Below are 23,704 nucleotides of genomic sequence, written 5' to 3'. Positions count from 1 at the left end.
TAATAATCTTTATAATCTCAAATTGGACCCCATAGCAATTAATTGTGATGCCACAAATAAAAGACTGACTACAATTAAGAAATAAGTTATTCAAATTTACTTTAAATCATGTTGTCTTCCTTCTAGTAAAGAAGGGGAAAAGACACAAAAAAAGCAGAAATATCTTTTTTTTTCCAAAGTATATTGAAACATTGGCTGCACTCGATATCATAAAATTTCTTTTTAAAGAATACATCTAAGATTTACACTGTTGTGCACAAAGTTGGAATTAAGATAATTGCATCGCTGTGGTTAAGGTTGCGAGAATACATTTTCTTTTCCAAATCCTTGATAATAGTTGCTTAGACTGACTCATTTTACCTTTTCCCCCTGAAACTTTTCATGGCTGACTCAGCCTATAAGTGTGCGTTTTGGGAAAATTAAAGCACTGTATGTTCTTGAGTTATCACAATGTCTTATTTTATTAATGGACATTAAAAATGGCTTTTGTACTTGGCTAACTTGTAAATTATTGATTTTAAAATTTCAGCGATATAGACATGTGAACTAGTGTTTTTTCTATCTTGTTTGAAGAAATTTGTGTTTTAAATTACTCTAAAGATGTTTGAAAATAACAACGTATTGTGCATGCACAGCATTTCTCTACCCCCTCTTACTTCACCTTCCCTCCCCTTCAAAAAATGCAACTGCCTACTTTTCTCCTTAAAGAACATCCATCACTGTGTACTTAATATATTCCCATTCAAATAATTATAAGTGTAGGTACTTAAATGTAGTAGTGTTTAAAACACCCTTGAGACACGGGAGAGACTAAAACTTTTATAACGATATCCAAATAAGGGCCTTATCCAGTGAAATGCTGAACACCCTTATCTCACTCCTTTGACTTAATTCTATTTCATTAGTGAATGTTTAACTTAAAACGAAGTGAAATAATGCTTTTCTTGATCATTTAGTAGTGCTTCCATAGTTCAACTTTCTCTTGTCTTTAGATACTATACCTATGCAAATGAAAAATGTCTCTTAAGGTTCTGCTGTCTGTAAAATATTTTCTCTCCTAGTTTAACTAGGCACATTATAAACCAGCAGTACAATCTTCGTTTAAATTATGGAGGAAATTTAGCAGTTACAGAATTGGAGTTAATGTCATACATTTAACTTCAGTCATGATCTGTATGAATCATACTGTTTCAGTCCAAGGCCTGACTTGAACAGACACTGCCACTTATGGGGGCAAATTCAACTGTGAATTAAATGTTACCATAAAGGGATAAGAATGATAAAGTTAAAAGTTTAAGTTGTATCGCCCTGTTACTTGATTTTTTCTTTCCTACATCCTTATACTCATTTTATGTGCAGTAAATGCCATATTGGTACAGATTTCACAATCACTTGTTTTCGGACCACCTTAAATCTGATCTGAATATACCTCACCCATTTAATTTGGAATTTGCATCCCTTCTCAGGTCTAAGAGTGATGGTTTTATGATAGAAACAAATGTTAGCTGGATAAGAGGTGGTGACAACCAAACATATTTTGTTTGTGCTGGAATCGTAATTTGAAAGCTCTTCACCAATATGTTAACCCATTCTGCTACTTAGCAATAAATCAGGGGTCAGCAACCTCTGGCATGCAACTTGCCAGGGTAAGTACCCTGGTGGGCTGGGCCAGTTTGTTTACCTGCCGCGTTGGCAGGTTCGTCCGATCACGGCTCCCACTGGCCACGGTTCGCTGTCCCAGGCCAATAAGGGCGGCGGAAAGCGGCGTGGAGGAGGGATGTGCTGACCACAGCTTCCCGCCGTCCCCATTAGTTTGAGGCAGTGAACCAAGGCCAGTGGGAGCCGCAATCGGCTGAACCTGCCAACGCGGCAGGTAAACAAACTGGCCCAGCCCACCAGGGTGCTTACCTTGGTGAGCCGCATGCCAGAGGTTGCCAACCCCTGCAATAAATTATCCCTTTTTTTTACTACAGTTAAAATTCTGAAAGGTAATCCAATTTCAGATGAATGTTGCTAAAAATGGGATATGCAATAACTGCAGTAATATTAAAACAGGTGTAATCAGTATAAGCTTTATCATCTTAGATTTGTTTTCCCCTCACCATGTAGTGGCAGCATCTATCTATCTATCTATTGACTGACCATGCCAGGGATTTGAAATCTATTGTTTTTTCCTTTTATGCCAGTAATTAGAAAGCAGCATCCTCTCTGTTTTGGATCAGGAATGTTGTATTTTACTGCCTGTACCCACATCACCATATTTAAATTGTAAGGCAGCTTGCTGGTGAGGTTGAATGCTAAATAAGTTAAATATTGACAGGACAAAAGATCAAACAGTGGAATGTCACAAGAAAAAGGATTTCTCCCTGAGCAACTCTGATATGGCCAGCTATAAGTATTGAATGTTCTTAGGTTTGGTAGCTGTCTGTGATTAAGGTTAGATAATCTGAAGCATATATTCTGTATGCATGCTTTTCTATAAATGAAGCAAGTTCCACAAAAAGATGTTATGAATCATGATATAATGCAATAGGTGGCTTAATGAAGCTAGGGCTGACATGCACTATTTGATTCGTGGAAACATTTAGGATCTACTTATTGAACTTCAGGCGAGAAGTTTAAGATTAATTTAGTGATCTGCTGACTACCAGTGTGATACCATATATCGTATTCTAAAGGGCTAAGAAGAAATAAGATCAGGAAAAATGTAGAATGAATATTGACAAAAGGATTAAGAGGAATAAAGGCTCTTAGAAATGCCATTCAGGAAGTTATGCTTTAGGCAGACCAAGTTATTGGAGTGAAATGTAATGACCTGTGATACACAGGAGGTCAGACTAGATGATCTAAAGGTCCCTCTGACTTTAAACAGTATGAATCTACAAAAAAAACCTACCAGGGAAGAATGTGAGTGAGAAAGTAGCCACATTAATCAACTAATTAAAATAAGAAGAGGAAAAAAGTAGGCCAAATATCTATAGGTCAGTATTTCTTGACAGTGAAAGATCTATTAGGTTGTGATGTAATCTGCCAAGAGAAGAGGTGGAAGCCTCATCATTCAGACACACAAAGCTGGACTACACATAATGCAATAAGTCTTTGTTTTTTATTCTCACAGTTACCACATCACTAAGTCAAGAAAATAACGGAGCTTTGGTTATTTTACTTATTTTTACTTATAGAGCTATGAAGATGAGCGAAGAAGTCGTTCAGAGCTAGAAGTTAGATGTCAACGTTTGACACTAGAACTAGCAGATACCAAACAGATGATTCAGCAAGGTGACTACAGGCAGGAGAACTATGATAAAGTAAAACGGTCAGTGCATCTCCAGAGTACTATGCTCAGTGATATTAATAGAAAATTATGTCAATATTTTTGTTTATCAAGGTGATAGCCCTTAATGTGAGCTCCATTTTGTTTTTTGACTCATGCCTGCCCACAAATATTTGTGGATAAATTATTTCTCAACTTGATAAGTAAATTGTTCAGCTTATGGTGATGTCTGATTCCACAAGAAACACTAAACAACATTTTCAAACCTGGTTGCCTGAAGCTAGGTGCTTGAAGTTGAAGTGGCCTGATTTTTTCAGAAGTGCTAAGCAACTAGTTCCCAGTGACGAAAAGAGCTGCAGATGCTGAATGTTTTGGAAAATTAGACTGCTTAAACAGAAATGGTCTGTTTATTCAAGTGTTCTGACTTTTCCAAAATATTCAGCATGTGCAGCTCTTGTCATCTTCATTGGGATCTGGGGTTGCCTGGCCCTCCTGTAAAAATCAGTCTGCTTCTACTTAGGTACCTAAATATGATTTTTTTTAGAAGCCTAGCTGTAGGCATCTGGGTTAGAAAATTTTGGCCCATGCTTCTTACCTATTTATTGAAGAACATGATAGAACCCTTCCTAATTTCCTTTAATCCATATAGTTAGTGTTGCATAGCATACTGGGTTCGTTTTATTTGCATTTCAGCTAAACAAACATTAATATTAGTTTAATAAAATATAGCTGTGTCCCAAAATGCTTCACAGAGTTAAGTAATAAAGGGCTTTGTACTCCCCTTCATGCTGCGAGAGGGAGAGATGCCCTCGGAGCAATGCAAAGGGCCAGGCCTGGGGATCCACAGATTTGGAAACAGAGTTCCCCTGTGGGTTCTGGTGCGAGCAGAGATTTAAAAGCTTCATTGTGAAGGGATTCCTTACCTCAGGAAGCTATTTTTTCCCTTATTTCTAAAATGTAACTACTGATGTTTTGTTTATTTTATGCTGTGAGTGCCTATCCTGTAAATTACAATAGCAAAATAATGCAAAAATATATGTATTGCAGCCCAGCCCACAGATGAGCTTTGCTGTGTCCAGAAGGTTAATAAATCTGGCCTCTGGCAGATCACTGGGGGCTTAAGTTCCAACACTCAGGACTCCATACAGAAAAAACAACTTGCCATCAACCTCCTGCTCTTGTCTTGTTTACATTGAGCAAGATCAGGCACCTCTGCTAATCTTAAGTGTGGCAATATGTCATTGAGAGAGTTGATCTCTCCGATAGCCAGGTCTTGAACCATTTGTGGCTTAAAAGTTAAAAATAAGCAGTTTGCATTATACCTGAAAGTTCATTGGAAACCAATATATATCATGGATCACTGATCTAATGTGCTTCCAATATGCAACTCCATTTAATAAGCAACTCACATCATTTTTCACTAGCTTCAGCTTCTGAAAAATTTTAAGTGTTGTTATGCAGAATGCATTATAGCAATCTAATCTCAAGGTGACAAAGGTGTAAATAATTGTAGCAAAGTTTCAATTATCTTGCTAAGTGCAGATGGGAAAAAAAGCATTCTTGGGCCTGGGTACTGCCCGGGAATACAGGAGTAGCACGTGATCTATCTGTGTGTCCGCACTGAAGATCAGTTTTACAAAGTGGTCACACTCCCTCAGAGTTTTGCCAAGTTTTCTAGCTCCTTACCCTATTTGCCAACATTATGTCAGTCTTGTTTGGGTTACATTACAGTTGGCTAGTTTTCATCCCAGCCCCAAGCTGGCACTGAATAACTTGTTCCACTGCTCTGATTGGGTCAGATAGTATAGAGATGTAGAGCTGGAGAATCATAGGCATGCTGAATGTATTATAACCCACTAACTTTCCCAGGAATATCATACATAAGTTGAACAAGAGAATGATCTAGCTCAGGGATCGGCAACATTTGGCACGCAGCAAATCCCTTGGCCTGTGCCACCTCCTGCAGCTCCCATTGGCCTGGAGTGGCGAACTGTGGCCAGTAGGAGCCGTGATTGGCCAAACCTTTGGATGCGGCAGGTAAACAAACCGACTAGGCCTGCCAGGGTGTGCCAGAGGTTGCTGATCCCTGATATAGCTCCATGTACCACTTTAGAAGAGAGAACCTTCGGAACAGAGGAAATATTATGCATAGCAATCCTTTGGGTTCTCTCATAAAGATGGGGATGAAGTCACTCAAGCATTTTCATTCACTCCTGCAACTGTGTGCAAAAGAGTCAACCAAATGTCGTGGTCAGTGTTATCAAAGTCTTTTGACAGATTTAAAGAATAGGCATAGACACTTTATCATTGTCCATTGTTAAAAGGAGACAATAATATGGCCCAAAGTTAAATTTGAGAAATACAAAAGCAGAGCAAGAAGAGAAATCTAGTGTAGACTGACTAGATATGTTTTCAGATGAGAAATATGAAAATAGTTGAAAGTTGAATAGTAATAAGGTGAAATGGCACAAGAAAGCAGTTCCAGATAACAGGAAATGAGGAAGTGAAGGACTTGCACTAAGAGTGGCTACATGAATGAAGGGAAAGAGACACCAATGTTAGATGAACACAGAGGATGAATGAAATTAAAGAGATACATGAGGTTTGAGGACTTATTTTCATTTCACTGAATGAATTTCATAATATTCTGGTTTTGTTTTAATAGTGAAAGAGATGCATTTGAACATGAATTGTCAGAGCTCAGAAGAAAATATGAAATATTAGAAGTGTCGCACAAAGCACAAGCCAGAGAAAGAAATGACTTATCAAAAGAGGTAAACTTGTATTTCTTTGAGTGATTGTCTGCATGGATTCTATTTCTGGTGTGTGAGTAGGATTATTTTTAAAAGCAGTGTCCATTGGGCCCACACCTGCACACTATGTACCTTTATGCTCTTCCACGTGAGGATATAAAGGGTGGAGTGGGCCCAAACGCTCCTCAGTTCCTACCTGTTACAGCCAATGACAGTGAAAGGGAACCCTGTGCAGTGTCCATTTAATCAGTGAAATTTTCCTTAGCCTTGTGTATATTATTTAGTATAGCTATCATTGCTAGTATTGTTAATATAGTTTTTTTCTTTTTTATTCTCCTGGCAAATAGATAAAGATATAATTAAGTTTCAGTTAGCCTAGAAATCCCACCCACCCCTTTGTATAGGGGATGCTATCATTATAATAGAAGCCATGTCACTGGGGTTTAAGACATGTTCTTCATATGATTCTGTGATGTCTGTTAATGACAGACACTCACAGTGCTCGCTGTATCTTGGAGAAGGACATGTCCTTGAGCAAAGTTCTATCTCGTTCATTCTCCAAATATGCTCAGAGTGAGGAAAATGTGTCTGGAAATATTTCTACTGTGGCAATCAGTGCAAGCATCCTCTTATACTGAGCAGAGCCATGATTCCACTACTAGCTCCCAAGCCATGTTCACTCAGAGGCCTTGTTTGGACCACTACATTGGCATCAATGTCTGGTAGGGGCAGAAAGGAGCACTGTTCCAAAGATGAGCCCAGATTCAGGACACCATGCCTGGCACATGACAGATTGAGACTGAAGGATCACCATCTTCCAAGTCAGCACATACAATACCCTCTGAATAAGTGGAGCATGCTAACCTGGGTACCTTGAAACTTGTCACAGAATCAATCTGTGAAAATAGCCACAGCACTTCCCATTCGGTACTGACTACCTTTGTGATACCCGCTACTTTGGCACTGTCTGTCTTTTCACCTAAGCCATTCACTGTGACTTGGTAGAGATCCCAATAACATAGTCACCTTTCTTGGAAAGAGTAAGGCTGGTGATTGCCAAACCACCAACTTAAGAATCAACTCAGAGGAGATGGACTTTTCCTCCATTGCTATATCCTTTCACTCCAAAGAGGCTTGCCCTGCATATTAATGATGGTCTACTGGAGCCTACAAAAGACTGTCTTGCAGAACCCTCCATTCATCTTGGCCGCATCAAAAAAAGAACTAAGGAGATACCAGGTCTCTGCTAAGGGATTTGACTGTTAATTTTTATTTGCTTCTGACACGGGGTTCTTTTGTAGTGGCAGCAGTTCAGGAAAGATCAAAACATGGAGGACCTCATAAATTCACACTGAGAGAAAAACACCCAAAGAAACTGGATCTCTTTAGCTAGTGAATACACTATCAGGCCTTCCTTTCTTAATATCGTTTCGTAAACCGAATCATGTTGTCTCAATTTAAGAACACCAGAAGGTGATTCCTTCTGCCATGACAGATTTATAGTTTTTCTGCAAATCTCTACAAGCGATGCTGGATGCATTTAAAACTACAGTGTATGCAGTGGCTACTGCAGTAGTCAAGAGGTTAAATAAAATAAATATATGGAGATATACCTTCTCATAGAACTGGAAGGGACCCTGAAAGGTCATTGAGTCCAGCCCCCCCGCCTTCACTAGCAGGACCAAGTACTGATTTTGCCCCAGATCCCTAAGTGGCCCCCTCAAGGATTGAACTCACAACCCTGTGTTTAGCAGGTCAATGAACTATCCCTCCCCCCCTTAAAGTAAGGTTAACTCTTACGCATATTTTGTATTTTCAAACAAGCACTTTTTTGCTTTCTCCCAGGTTTCACCTGAGTGCTTGAAAGCATTTCTCTGCAAACACTCACAAGGCCTTTTGGTTGTTCTCCTTCAAAGCCCTCTTCAAACGTTGTCCTTTGCTGGTATGTCTGCAAAAAACTAGACAACAATTAGGCTGCTTGTTACTTAAACCTCTGTCAATCATGCTGACCAATATTGTCTCTTTATTTCCTTGTACTCCTCCATCTGTCTGTATCCATCTGTTGTTTCTTGGCCCCACCTGTGCCATAATTAACTAGCTGGGATTTGGAGTCACGGGAAACAAACAAGCTCTTTTGGAAGGCTCTGAACTAGGGTCTGCAGGAGGCCACGTACTCCAGGGGAATCAGCCTGGGGTCGAATGGACTATACCAGAGCAGGAAAAAGACTCAAAGATATCCCAGAAAGTGACTGAGAAACAGGGTCCAGAGGGAGGGCTGAAGAGAAGCCTATGAAGGATGGAAGAATCTTTGTTTACTGGGACTTTTAATTGTTCTCTTGTTACTCCCAGAAAGAATTAGGTTGTTTCTGACTTGGCTAGAGGACCAACTATATGTACAGAACTAGTCTATACGTGGAAAACCAAGATGATTCACCTCAGGGAAGAAAACTGAAGCAAGGAGCATCAGTGGGGCCACTCTTGAACAGAAAGGGGCACTAAGAGACAGCCACATCCTATGACAAACATGTTCAAATTGAGGGACTGTGCTCCCCTCAGGAAGTTTGTCTCCATATAAAGGTTCAAGAGCTCAGAGCCATCTCTCTGGCATACAGAGTGAGTCTGCCTCTTATTCAGGGATCCACAATACAAGTACTGACACACGACAATACTCCTGTGCATTATGTCAATGTGCAAGGAGAAGGAAGGCCATCCACACTTAGTCAAGAAGCCATACCACTGTGGAATTGGTACATTCTGAACTAAATGGTACTGGTGGCTCTGTACCTTCCTTGCCTTTAGAACACCTTGGCAGATCAGTTCAGTAGGCAATTCTCCAACAACCACAAGTGGTCTGTCAAAGACTTAATCCTACAGACATCTTTTGCAAGTGGGGATGTCTTGGAATAGATATGCTTGTCAAAGACCAGAACAAGCATCAGACTTTATGTTCCAGAGGGGGTTCAAGCCCATGTTCCCTATCAGATGACAGAGTGGATTGATTTAAATCAGTACGATTTTAATCTTGTTTTCGAGCAGTAAGCCTGGAACCTTTGTTTTAAATATTAATTTCAGTCTTGTGCATTTGTACTTTTTCATTATTTTCCCAAAGAAAGGTTGATTCTCACTGCTTGGTAACTGTGCAAATCAACATATGTTAAACTAAATATAGCCTTTAGATAAAATTTGAGTGATTCCTTTTGCTAACCAGGAGAATACACTATATCTTTATATATTTATTTGAGCAATTATATAGCATAACTTTTCGGTAGATGTTTAATTTTTTGCTTACAGTTGGTGTCAAGCTGTATTTGAGTGAAATTTGATTAAAAATGCACAAAAACATTATTTTAAACTTTGTTAGTAAATAAAACTACCTTATATGCTGGTTACGTAGGAAAAAAGTTCATCTACAGATGTTTTGCATTTAAAACTAATTTATTAAATGAAGTATTATCTATAGAAGTGGTCTCCATCCTTTTTAAGCACAAGATCACTTTTTGAATCTACCCTGCCCCATTCACTCCATCCCTCCTCCCTCCGTCGCTCACTCTCGCTCAGCCTCACACACTTTCACTGGGCTGGGGCAGGGAGTTGGGGTGTGGGCTCTGGGCTGGGGTTGAGGGATACGGAGTGTGGAACGGGGCTGAGCCTGGGCAAGGGTTTGGGATGCAGGAATGTGTGCAAGCTCTGGGAGGGAGTTTAGGTGCAGGAGGAGGCTCAGGGCAGGGGATTGGGATGCTGGTGGAGGTTTGCAGTGCTGGCTCCGGGAGGGAGCTAAGGGCTGGGGCAGGGGGTTGGGGTGCAGCAGGGGTACAGGCTCCCACTGGGCGGTGTTTACCTTGAGTGGAGGTGTAGCAGGGTAAAGGCAGGTTCCCTGCCTGCCCCGGTCCCGCACTGCTCCCGGAAGCTGCGGGCATGTCCCTGTGGCCTCTTGGGGGGGTGGGGGATATGTGGCTCTCTGTGCTGCCCCTGCACCTTTCATTGGCCGCAGTTCCCCATTCCCGGCCAATGGGAGCTGCGGGGGCAGTGCCTACTAGCAGGAGCAGCGCATGGAGACCTTCATCACCCTCCCTCCCCCCATTCAGGGATGTGCCGGCTGCTTCCGGGAGCGAGGCCAGGGCAGGCAGGGAGCCTGCCTTAGCCCTGCTGCGCCGTCGGACTTTTAGCAGCCAGAGACTGTGATCGACTGGCAGAGGCAGGGCTGGCGCTTCCATTTAGGCGGCCTAAGCAATCGCCTAGGGCGCCAGGATTATTGGTGGGCGGCGTTTTGCCGGAGAGGGCGGCAGGTGGCTCCGGTGGAGCTGCCGCAGTCGTGGCTGCAGACGGTCGGCTGCTCCCACGGCTACGGTGGACTTCCCGCAGGCACGACTGTGGCAGCTCCACCAGAGCCGCGGGAGCAGCCGACCGTCCGCAGCCACGACTGCGGCAGCTCCACGGGAGCAGCCGACCGTCCGCAGCCACGACTGCGGCAGCTCCACCGGAGCTGCGGGACCAGCGCGCGGGGTGGTGAAATTGCCATGCGCCTAGGGCGCTAAAACCCCTAGCGCCGGTCCTGGGCAGAGGCTCTGTGATTGACTGATAAATCGCGATCTTCCGGTTGGTGACCACTTGTCTATAGTCAGTGAACTGAACTCATTGTTTTTAATCACCATGTCCTTCAAGATTTTAGAACTAGAAGATCTTGCACCTAGTTTTTGTTTAGCGATTTGGTAGACGATATAAGCTTCACTGCTTTTTCAATTCCTGGTTTCTTAACGTAGAGCAGATCTCGTTGAATAAACTGTAAAGAAGAAAATATCGTTTCTGCAGCTACAAAAGAGGCTTCTGTTGTCCAAAGCTGGTTTAGCACTTCAGTAATCTCAGGTTCCAGTTACTTAGCCAGTAACTTCCACCAGTTCAGTGACTTTGACTTTTTTTAAAATTTGGCAGCAAACATGTACTGCTTAATATTTTTTATGTTTTAATTTAAATTATTTTAATAGGTTATTATAAGTGTAGACCTCAATGTCAAATGTAATTTATTAGATTTATTTAAAAATAGAAACTCTAATACATTTAAATTTAAGAAGTCAATAAATCTAATTTTTTAAATCATCATTTGTTGACAGATGAGCCAACTCTATGGAGGTTATGAGGCAAGCTTAATTTATTTGCTGCTGGCTAAATTGCTTTATTAAAAGTGAGATTAATATAGTTGAAATGCAAGTAGGGAAGCATATGAAATGAGGAATATTATTCAGGTAGGCTTAGCAAGAGGCAACATAAAATTTAGGATGAGGACTTGACCCAAGGTCGGGAGATTTAGAAAGATGCAGCTTGTGACAGACAACTAAATCTCAAAGAAGTAAAAAGTTAGAGTAGCAGTTTTGGTGGGAAACTTGGGGGTACATGTATCCATGGAGCTAAGTGCATTGATGTATCTAAAATATTGGGAAAGGGGTGAATGTTAATGACTTATGCCAACCTTGGAAGTTTAATAATGGTTAGCTGGAATACCAAACAAGGTTCTCTGGAATACCACACACAGACAGGAGAGCTGAAATCTCATTAAATATGATCCTGGACATATGTGGGTAGAATGGGAAAAGGGCATATAAAGAAGTTGTGTACCCAACCTTAGTGGGCATGTTAGGCTTGACAGGACATGTAAGCTGGTGTGTCACATCCCACTTTTTGTGTACCCCACTGGCTACCTTTATCTGTGTTTTCAGTGGTCTCTGGAAGTTTGTGAGTATAACAACTTTAGGGACTTTGATGTATGTGTGTATCTTTTGTGGAACTACATTAGTTTTTTCAATAATTTGGGTTTTTAATAGTCTTTTTGTCCTTATGGATATGATTTACCAATTTCATCTATTAAAGATATGCTGAGCAAAGGATCTGTTTGTGGTAAGTGCAATTTGTACCTCAAATTAATCCAGGCTGCATATTTTTATCCTCCCTGTCAGATGCCATTTTCATCCTATGGACAATTGGAACTGATGTATGCCTTTCCAACAATTCCCATGATATTAAGGGTACTGAAGAAAGTGAGGCAAGACGCAGAACTGAACATTCTGATAGCCAGGCAGTTTTGGTATTTGGTCCTCACAGCCACTTCCCCCAATTACCTTACTTGTTCTGCCTGATGTATTCTCACAGAACAATGGTAGGATCCTATACTTGGATCCTGCATCCTTACTTCTGACAGCTGGGATACTGGCTACATGATGTCCACTGAAAGAAGGTGAAAAAAGCAAGAAACCTTCAGACAGACTTATTTTCAGCATTACATAGAAGAGGCTTTCTCTCTGGTTATTTTGGCATCAGCTTTCTCCCTTTATGTCACCCATTTCAGCAATGTTGAACGTTTGCTAGCTCTGAAACAATCTGGGTTTTCCATCGACTCCATAAGGGTTCGAGTAGCAGCAATATCTGAATATCACCATCTTACCCAGGTCTGTACTGTAGTTTTGAACCCTAAAGTGGCAAGATTCCTGAAGAGCCTTTTTCTTCAAGTGTGGGAGCCCACTTGTAGGACCTCAGTATTAGTATTAGCAGGATTGATGGCTTCCCCCTTTGAGCTCTTAGCAGCCTTATCTATCTTATCCCTTTCCTTCTTATCTATGAAAACTGCTATTACATCAGCTTGAAGTGTAGAACAGATTCTGGCACTTATATCGTGTTTAAGGAGAATAGAGTCACACTCGGACCTTATCTCAAGTTCCTGCCTAAAGTTTTTCCAATGTTTCATACAAACCAATCCAGTCACCTCCCTGTTTTCTTTCTCAAGCCTCATTCTAGCCAGGGAAGCTACACTTCACACACCTTATTATATGGGCACAGTCTCTTTACTTAAAACAGAATCATTCAGGAACACATCCAGACTTTTTGTGACCTTTACTGATAGAGTTAAAGTGCAACCTGTATCGTCTCAGAGGTTACCAAATCAGACCTCCTCCTATATGAGAACATGTTATGAGTTTGGCAGGTTAGAGCCACCTCATCACATCAGAGTTTATTCCACTAGAGCGCAGGCTGCCTCTGCTGCCTGTTTGAAGAATGTCCCTATACCAGAAAATTTGTAGACCCACTATGTGAAGCTTGATCCACATGTTTACATGACGCTGTTCTTTAATAGAGGTTTCCAGGATGCCTATTTTATTTGTGCTGTCTTGCAGTCATTGTTTAAGTAGGATTCCTGTTACTGACCTTCAAGCAAAAACAAACAACTCTGTGTTTAGTCACCCAGGGTAGAATCTGGGTGGACAATTACTTGAAGGAATAATGTTTATTCAGGGCTGGCACCAGCTCAGCAAGCAGGTGCTTGGGGCAGCCAAGGGGAAGGGGCAGCACGTCGGGCTCTTTGTCGGCAATTCGGCGGTGTGTCCTTCGGTCCCTCTCAGAGGGAAGGACCCGCCGTCGAAGAAGAAAACAGCATGGTGGAGCTGCCGCCAATCACACTAGCAGCTTGTTTTTGTTTTTTTTTTCCCCCTCCTTCCGCCGCTTGGAGCAGCAAAAACCCTGGAGCTGGCCCTGTGTTTATGTACCCTACAGGAACTGTGATTCTTAAAGATGTGTTTTCCATACATTCCACAACCGGCTCTCCTTCCTGTCTACTATGGAGTTGTTCTCCTCTGGGATTCTGTATTGACTGAGGAACGATTTGGTCCAGCTTTGCACTGTATGGCCTAAGGTGGGGAAGGTAGCATATGAGGACACTTAGGGAGCAGGTATGGTCCCCAACAGACTCTGCTGACTAAAAGAATCTGATCTTGCATGTGTAGGGTGCATGTACATCAAAAGTGGAATCCATGGGGAAAGCACATTTTGAAGAATCAGTTACTGTAGGATGAGTAATCACTCTTATCTTCATGTTTTCTATCCCAAATATTAATTTGTGAAATAACAAAGGCCAAAAACTTGTTCTTGTTTTGCTCATCAAATTGAGCACGTGGTTTTCATTGCTGTGTTTTCACTTAGGTGCATCAACGTGGATCAAGGCCCCATTGTGCTAGGTCTTTTACCGATACATAGTAGAAGATGCTTCCTGATCAGAAGAACTTAGTCTAAAGTGTTTACACATACTTTTGTGTTAAGATGGCAAAGCTTTGAAATGAGAGCTTAAAAAAAATAGGCACCTGATAAAGAACAAGAATAAAGTGCGTAGGGTCAGTGGGAAGGGTTCACCTATTTAAGATGCAGTTCGACTCTGAAAAATTACTATATAAAAATTGTATCTTGCTGAGAAGAACCTATTCTTTGTGGTGTTCAGAAATGTATCTGCTTAGTGATTACAATAACTTTTTTCTACTTTTTATTCCCGTTTGTACTGCAGAAAGACCTGAATTCCTTCTTGTGCATCATCCAAATAAAATTGTTTTACTGAATTTCACTTAAATCTATACAATCTCATTACAGGCATTGTGGTTGCATAGATGGAATGAGGGCACAATTTGGCCTGAGGAATCTAACTGTTTATGATGCAATGAAATAAAAGAATTCAGGTTGATTTTTCAGATCTCAGGTTGAGCTTCCAGGGTTGGTAGTTAGGTTACAAATGAAAGCAAATCTGAGCAGGAAATTGAGCCATCATAAATGTGAAACACCAGTTCCATTTTTAGAGTCCCTTCTTAAAGTAGAATTGCATTTCAAGTTTGAAAGTTCATATTAAGCTTAAATGTGAAATTAGTGTTTTAAATTTGGGCAAGTTTAAAAGGGAAAAAGTAATATTTACTTTTTATAATGGAAGTATGTGTATATGTGATTAAATCTAAAATATAACTTGAAATTCAAGACAAAATGTCTATTATATCAGTCTTATTTTTCTTTATAGCTGGCAACTTTACAGCAGTCTGTTAATTTACTGCAAAAGGATAAAGATTATCTCAATCGTCAGAACATGGAGCTCAGTGTTCGCTGTGCCCATGAAGAAGATCGCCTTGAAAGACTTCAGATTCAGTTGGAGGATGCCAAAAAAGCTAGAGAGGAAATGTATGAAAAATATGTCACATCCAGGTAAGTTCTTATATTCTTCTATCTTTGTGAAGCAGACAAACGAAATGAATTTTCCTCTGAAATAATTTATTAAATGAATTCCAATATAATAAATGTGTATGGTCAGTTTCAGAGGAATTTGTCCAGATCTGCATGCTGAAATCAGAATTTAATTTAGTATCTTCATTTTCCATTGTAATACATTAGGAAAAATGTTTTAAAAATTAAGATTAAGACAAACCTGTAGACATAACCCTTCCCTGTGGATTTCTTTATGGCAACTGTTCTCTTACCTGCGTACAGAGGATTTACTCTGAAAATGCCAGTTAATGCAAAAATAAATTGAGCATGTAAATTGGTACCACCCTGCCCAGATGACTTCAGTATGAAAGACATAGTTTTATTTGAAGCTTTTTTTATTAACTATTTGTTTAGAAAGTACTAACAGATTTGCAAATTGATGCCAAGTAAATATCAAAACCAAACAATAAACATTATAACAGTGAGCTTTTGTTTAGAGGTACCACACATTAATAGTCATCAGATCTCTCTATTTAACATGGTGTTACTAAATGACAGAGCAAGCATCATGACAATATTCATGACACACAATTTCTAGCGATTTATGGGAAATTGTGAGAAATCTTAGATCAGACATTTAATAGATCAGGCATTTCTAGCAAATGTTAATAGTCAAGAAGATTAGACAGGTATGTTGGTTTTTGCTGGTGAATGTACTTCGAGTATTGAGTACATGGTAACCAAATTTGTGAGTATGTATTTGTCCTCTGTTTCTGGGTCTGTAACTGGTACCTTTAATTTTAGTATGAAAAGTGTAACTTGTCCTACTGCTTCCAAAATTTGGATTTAAAAACTAACGTTTTTTGAGTTTTAAGAGCACAAAACCAACAAGAGTAAGAAAAATTGCCTAACTCTTAATATAAGTTGCTTAAAATGACCAAATTTTAGAGCTCAGATGAGGTGAACTGGTAGACTTTGTGCAGCTGCATAGTCGGTTCTTTCATTCTCTATGCTTGCTTGTAAGCAGTAATGCCTATTTGCTTTTATAGGCACAAAACTCAAAGAATGTAAATAAAGGAACAGACCATTCTTTCATAGTAGAAATGTGACTTAAATAAGTGGCTGTGAAACAGAAACAGTTTTGAAAATGTACATAAAATTAATTTAGGGTCAAATTATACCCTTTGACACCTCAGAAAGAAGTTGGAAGAGGGAAGTGGGCACTCCAGAAAGGTTGCAGTTACCTTAAAACCTTACAGCTCCCTGTAGGTGGGACAGCTTTGAGGGTGAATGTGGCCCTCCTAAATCTGCAGATCCAGGGGATGGCAATCTATGCTCCTCTTCCCTCTTTTGAACTGACAGCGTGGCTCCTGTAAAATCCATACAACTGGTAAGCTATGAGCATCTCTACAAAATCCCCATCACAGAAATGGAGACAGGCATGGATCTTGAGCTGCTGCTGGTTTAGGCAGTAGCAATTTATGTGCAGATATCCACTACCTAGGGAAAGGAGAATGACTCTTCTCCTTCCTTACATCAAAACTTAAGACTTTCAACCCTGCAGAACTTCAGACAATGCCACAGAGCTGGCATTATGCCCTCTTCTATGCATCATCTATCTTCCTCCTCCTTTTCAGAATCCAGAGTTCTGCTGCCTTCAGCTTTGAAAAATAGAGTACAGACCTTTAATATTCAGAGTATTTTGGCAGATTACTCTTTGTTCAGTAACAGTAACCCTATTTTTGTATACTAATGGAACTGTGCATTATAAATATGCATACAAAACAATCAGCCAAAATAATCCCTCCTATTTTTTTTTAGTTTTTAATTAGGTCTTAAACGTTCTGCAACCTAAGATTTTCCCACTGAAATGTACTCCTTTGAGATCTATGAATGAGAAGTGTTATGTAAATGACATGTTTTGTTGTTTATATCCTAAATATTTCTGAAAGTCCTGAAGACTGTTTTAAAAACTGAAAAAAACATATCAGGCACCACTTATGCAGAGTGAAACATGTTAGCTTAATATCTCATCTAAATTTCAGAAGTAAGCAAAAAAGGACATAGTATAGAGCTGTAATTTGTGAATTAACTAATATTTATGTTTCATATATGATGTTTGAGTAACCTAGCTCTTGAGGGTAGCCACTAGAAATAAGCTGCTCTTACAGTCATACCCACAGTGCTAGGTTGTTTTGAATGATTATCACTTTTAAGTCTGCACAGGTATATTAAAAGTTCAAATGAAAAATCCTCCTTAGATTGACTGGATAATCTCCATACATATCATGCTGTACTATGGAACATCACCTGCCCAAACATGTTGTTTTCTTAATCAGGGTTGCAACCATACATATATTGGATAACCCAGCACCTAGATTCTAAAGACAATAATTTTCAAAAGCACTCAGCATCTACAGTTCTTCAGGTGTTTACCCATATGTATTCCACTCTTGGTGCACTCAAGCTCAGAATCTTTTTGCTAGCAGTGTTTGTTGGGGCTGCACTCGTGCACAGAGCACCCATGTGCCCCATCTTCTGAGATATAAAGGGCTGACTGGGGCCAGCCATCTTTCTGTTCCTTTCTAATATCTGTATCTGTGATATGAAACTGCAAGTAGCATCTCTATCTCTTGCACACTTGCGTCCCTACAACAAAGGTTATTGTATATAGTTATTCTTTAGTGTAGTTTTAGTTGTTAGTGTAGGTTTATTGTGTTTCCGCTAGGGTATTTTTTTTCTAGGTGTTTTTTTGTTTGTTTGATTGTTTTTTGGTTACTTGGTACCAGGCTTCAGCACCTTATGGCTGAGCAAAAATCTCCAGGATTTAAATATTGAGGCTACTGTGCTCCTTGGTGGTGATCATTCTGGTTGTTTATTTTGCTTTGGTGAGACGTGTATCCTGGAGAAATGTTTTGTTTTTCATTTATTTTCTCAATGGACACAATGCAAGAGAGGTTACCTGGAACTTTTTTTCTTTTGAACAAAGTTCTGAGACTTGGTTCTAATTAGGATAAACAAGACACATCCAGATCTGTGCAGTCTTCCTCCAGAAGTGCCCCAGTGAGCACTAGCTTTATGGCTGGTTCCCAGTCTCCTGCTTTCCCAAGGCACTCCTCAGCTGTTCATGCTCTCAAGTCCTCATCATCAGCTGATGGGACATCGCTCTTCTAATGAGCACAAGCAGAGGTCACAGTCCGAGGAACCTAGTAAGAAGAATGGGCAGAGGTTGCTTCACTTTACCTCAGCTTATGCTAGCACAAAGCCTGGCACCCTAAAAGATTCATGTCTCCATACTTTGGTACCTACTAAAAAGTAGCATCATGCTGTCTCCAGTGCTTATTCTTCTGTACTACCTTCAGGACTCTACCTTCAAGCTTCAGCCCAGCGTTTGGACTCTCTGTACCAGTACCTACTCTATCGATACAAACATCATCAGCGCCAACTATTCCAGTGCCGACTGTTGCTCATGGTTTTGAGACTTACTGTACTGGGAGACCTAATGGTATCCACCCTCCCAGAGTCACTGATTTTATGTTCTGTAGATACATCCAGTGGCACCAACCACCACCATATCCTCTGTATCGGTTACATATTTGGTGCCAGCAAGGGATCTATTCAGATCATGCCCTGAGACTCCTGCCAAGTCTGCTCCTCCATTGGAAGAGGAATATTCCTTTTCCTCATCGGCTTTAGACTGTAGCAGGAAAGGGTCACCTCCTTATTGTATTAATTTAGGTGGAATATGTGGACCTAATGAGTTAAACATGACCCTGAACCTGTCCAACATTAAATGGTTTTTAAAAAGGTTGGGGATTTGTATAAAGAGACTTCAGCTTTCTTTGTATTTTGTCAAACACCCATTAAAAATCGTTTTACTAAAAGCGTTATGGATACAGAGGGAAAAAGGAAAAATTTAAAGCATTTGAAATGTCAAGTATTAAGTAATGCTTTCATGCTGGCCATATTTCAATGTTCCCCTTCCTTTTGGTGGAAAAGAGTTTTAGAAGGAAAAATTCCTTGTTTGATAGTCTTTTAGATGGTATTAAAGCTGGTAATTGTCCTTTTGGGGAAAAGAGAAGTAAGATGAGATGGGCTGGAGCTGTCACTGCTGTGTTTAAAGTCTGATCCCGTTTCCTAGAAGCCAAGAAAGGCAAATACACGCAAAGGCGGAGAGAAAAGAACAGCAAAGACGGGGGGGAAATGCAGCTTCTGTCTCAGATGTTGACTCTCACTTGCAGTTTCACTTCTGGAACAACACACACACAGCACATCATTTTATCAGCCCCTCTGAGACCTGGCAAACTTGTACCAGCATTGGGCTGTTTAAGGCATTTCATTTAGCAGCCTTTCTAGTCAGAGGCTTACAGCGTTGTTGTGAAACATACAGTCTTGGCAGGATAAGCTAGACTCTTATTGAACGGAAGGAAAAGGGAGAGGGATAGGAAAGAGGAAAAAAATAAGGTGAAAAAGGAAAAGGACACATGAGGGATGGGACAGGGACAAAAATCTTACCAGTTTCGTCTAAATCCCAACCACCACCTGAAATGTATTAGGGTCAGCTGGTCCCTCTCTCAGTTCCGATCTGGTCAGGACATCATTCAAGATCAGGAAAACAAAGGCACAGTAGTGTTAGCTTGGGTGCCAGGAGACAATGGAGGTGGCAACCATGATGGTGAAACTGGCTCCTTTCCCTTCTTTCAGTCAGCAGTTGTTGCTCTCAATTCCATCCTTCCATATTTCCCTTTTCCCCAAGTCCCTTTTTATTAAAGGACCACAAAAGGGAATGATGGGTGACATAGCCCATCCTGTCCTTATTTTTTCACCAATTAGGCCTAATTTCCAGTATGCCAATTCTGGTTAATTTGATTTCTGGTCCCACACTTCTCTTGTTTACCAGCATGATCTTAATGCAGACTTTGAGATATATCAATAGATCTTTTTGTTTGGACTAGTTCAGTCTTTGTCTCCCTTTTACACCTTTTCTCATCAGCATTTATTGTTGTAGGTTATTCTTCAAGCGATTGCACATGTCCGTTCCACTTCAAGTGTGTGTGGACTCTTGTGTACTGTCATCAGAGATTTTTCCCTCAGCAGTACTCATCTGGGCAGTACATGCGCCATCTTCTGCCTCACACTGCTATCTGGTAGTATAAAGGGCAGACCCCCTGCCAGTTCCTTCTTTATAGCCTGTGATGGTTTTTGGATCTGTCATCTTGCTATTGCAAGTTTTCCCTAGTTATATTCTGCATATAGTTGGTACTCTTTTTAACAACTTTGGTAGTTTTAAAAGTTAGAGACATAAGTTTTCTTTTATAAGTGTTTTGAACACTTTGGTTTCCCATTGCTGTGTACTGGTACTGGTGCCAGGACATGCTTGGTCACTGGGTTTTCAACCCAATCACTCCTGCAAAAAACCGATACCAGTGAGTGACCCATAGTTCGTTTGTCTGAAGTGCCTCAAAGAGATTCACATTCAGGATTGGCACCAAATTTGCCAGGACTTTAAGCCCACAATCAAGAATACAGGGCAACCAGGCTTATGTTTCTGCTGATGGAGGCAGCTCTGTGTCCATCTGCGGAACCTGCCTGCTCAGAGCGGGTACTGAGTGCATCTGCATCAGAGAGAAGTGCTTCACCAGGTCCGGCTGAGCCTCAGGGCCGATTGCCCTCCCGTGTACTGAGGAAGAGGCATTCAAAAGTGAGGTCTAAGGACTCAGGATCTGGGAGGTTGAGAACCTCGGGCACCAAAGTCCAGCAAGCCTGCAGATGAAGATAGTCTCAAACTCTAGTGCCCTCTTTCTCCAAGGCACTCCTCCTCTCATGTGGGGCCATTAATGCTGGTGCCAACATCAACACTGTTGCGATCAGACTGAAGTAGCTACATCTAGTTGATTGCATCAGGATGCTATCCTGGTACCGCCAACCCTGGAGACTTATGTGACAGCATGTGATCTGTTGAGCAAGTCTGTGTTTTTCTCCAGGAGTCTTTTTGCCCAGTACTGATAGTTGCTGCTGTTACCTTACCATCAGCTTTATCCCAGAATGCAGTACCATGAGTGCTTCTGGATACTGACGTGCTCCCGATGCAGCATTATCCAGAGGGAAGCCTGCCCTGATTTCAGTGATACCGATTTGGCTGAGCTCCACATCTCAGTCCTCCTTACTGACAGGAACAGCCCCACTTTGTCACAGGAGGTTGATTCGTGTTTGGACTCAGAGGTTTGCACACATGGGTTGCAGCTAAGACACTTTCCTCACCTTCCCCTTCCACCTCCTGCCACCATTGGTACTCTCCATAGGCTCCATCTTGTCCATCAAGCAGGGACCTGTGACTGAGTAAGAGTTGGGCTCTGGACTCGTACCAGTGTCCATTCTGGAACTTGTAGTCGTTCCCACCAGCCCACAGGTCATCTCCATGCCCAACCCGTTCTATCTCATCCAGTAGGTGCTGAGATCTGTAATGGCAAGGATCGTAGGAATCCACTTGTGGTACCAGGCTTAGTGTGGAGAATGAGGAAATGGATCCAGTGGACCCCCCGGGAAGGAATTGTGGGGAGCTCCACTGCAGCTTGTTTTAGTTTGATCTTTGTTATCGCCTGATGAGACAATAGTACTAAAGGGTTCCTCTCCTTCCCCTGATGATTACAGAGCATATCAAGACCTTTTAAAGAAGGTCGCTTCCACCCTGGGTATCCAGGTAGTGGATGTTCAAGAGAGGTCTTGCAGACTGGTTGACATCTTAGCATCTGTAGGACCAGTTTGAGTGGTGTTTAATGAAGTGATCCTGGAGGTCAGTAAAGTGCTGTGGCAAAACCTATTTTCCTTTTTCCCATAGGAAAAAGGTCTGTATGAAGATATGTCCCCTCACAAGGTTTGAACATTTCTACAGTCACCCCTCTCCAGGGTCTCTTGGTAGTTTCAGTTGAAAATGAGGGAGTGTCAGGGTGAGCAGGCATCTACACTGAAAGGAAAAGATGAAAAGAAGTTTTATTTCTTTGACAGAAAGCTTTGTTTGACTACAGGTCTGCAGTTTAAGATTGCTAATGAGCAGGCATTGTTGGGGCATTATGACTTTGGTCTCTGGGACTGTATATTAAATTTTAAAGACAGACTGCCAGATAACTCAAGGAAGGAATTTCTTGCACTGGTAAACAAGGATGAATTACTAGCCAGGACCTCCCCTCAGGTGTGCTTGAATGCTGCCAGCTCTGCAGCTAGAGCCATGATGGCAGTCATTACCATGCACATGTGTTCGTGACTCCAGGCATTGGGTGTCCCTCAAGAGGTCTAACAGACCATACAGGATCTCCCTTTTGAGGGGCCATCACTCTTTTTGAAAAGGTAGATGACAAGTTGCATAGTCTAAAAGACTTTAGGGTAACACTCAGCTCTTTGGACATTTATACACCTGCCCTAAAGAAAAAGCAGTTTTGACTGCAACAGCCTCACCACTATCCATGTCTTGCCACCAGGATCTAGCTAGGGAGAAAAGGCAGCAGAGGTTCTAGAAGATGTCCCCTCCTTTTTTCTTCTGCAATAGCTCCTAGTTTGTCCAAGCAGCCTGAGAGTTCTAAGCAAACATCTTGATGCGTTTGTCTCAGACCCATCCTGGACCTGTAAGATCTCAACAGAAACCTAAAGAAAATAGTTTCATATGGTCACTCTGGCTTCCATGATTCCATCCCTGCATTCTGGCAACTGCTACGTGTTGATTACGGATTGCTCTCGCCCCTCGCTCCACCGATATGGCCACCAGGTGCCCGTTATCTACTGGGTAATGAGCGTTGGGGTAGGGCGGAGGTTCGATCACTGGATGCCCTCGGGGGGGGGGGGGGTGACAAGTGCCCAAGGGTAGCAACGGGGATGACGCAAGCAATCAGTCGTAGTGTTAAAAATTGAGGGTTTATTAAAAGAGTCACAGATAAGGATAAGGGACAACACGATTAGTTACAACTTGGGCTTACAATATAATACCAGAACAAATAATACAAATACTGCAACTACAAATAGAAGCTGGCCCTGGTACTTTTCTAAGTCCCAGTAATTATGCAGGTTGTTCCAGGGGTTAGTAACAGTGATATTGGTGCTATTAGTAACCATAAATGCAGCAACTAGTCTCACTAAACACAAATTGTGAGGCTCGACTGGTCCCCCTTGCTTTCAAGGTTTCCTGGTCAACGGGTTTCCCCTAGCAGGAGCCTTGGGGCGGCTGGAATCAGTCTTTGCCTCTTATCTATTAGCACAGTTATACTTAACAGCTAATTCTACTTACACATACAAACCACAAAAGTTTCATTACGGCCGGCAAGCGGTTAGGCTTCAGGAAACTCGTGAGCCGAGAGAGATCTTCAGGTTGATCAGGCCTGGGTACGGTTCGACGGGAATTCGAGTTCTCTCCGCCCGTCCCCGGGAGGGGGCCGGCAATATATAGCGAATTTTTCGTCATACTTTATGATAAGCCAATTGCGGGGTCGCGAGCGGCTCATGCCCATACAAGGGAGGCAATCGGGCCCCAGCATCCCTACCCAGGAAGCAACCGTCGTGGGGGAACTTCGTCCCTCCTGGCCGGCCGACCACAAGGTTGCTTTTTCCTGTTACAAGTTCTGCTTTCTGAGCAGCTACGTGACCAGTGGCAGTTCTGGGGGCTGGGGGAAAAATCCGTTGGGGGGGTGGAGGC

At 41.6% G+C, this 23,704-nt stretch overlaps 1 protein-coding gene across 2 annotated transcripts in view; it reads left to right on the top strand.

Annotated features, from left to right (window-relative positions):
• PIBF1 (progesterone immunomodulatory binding factor 1) overlaps window positions 1–23,704 on the top strand; it is a 194,208-nt gene that overhangs the window by 14,298 nt on the left and 156,206 nt on the right. For both annotated transcript variants that reach the window (XM_050948385.1, XM_050948386.1), the window contains 3 exons: window positions 3,183–3,316; window positions 5,940–6,048; window positions 14,843–15,024. In XM_050948385.1, the coding sequence (XP_050804342.1) occupies window positions 3,183–3,316; window positions 5,940–6,048; window positions 14,843–15,024 (425 nt within the window). The remainder of the gene's footprint in view (window positions 1–3,182; window positions 3,317–5,939; window positions 6,049–14,842; window positions 15,025–23,704) is intronic.

The sequence above is a fragment of the Gopherus flavomarginatus genome, chromosome 1, assembly GCF_025201925.1.
Source record: "Gopherus flavomarginatus isolate rGopFla2 chromosome 1, rGopFla2.mat.asm, whole genome shotgun sequence".
NCBI lineage: Eukaryota > Metazoa > Chordata > Testudines > Testudinidae > Gopherus > Gopherus flavomarginatus.
This window is presented reverse-complemented; position numbering and strand designations above follow the sequence as displayed.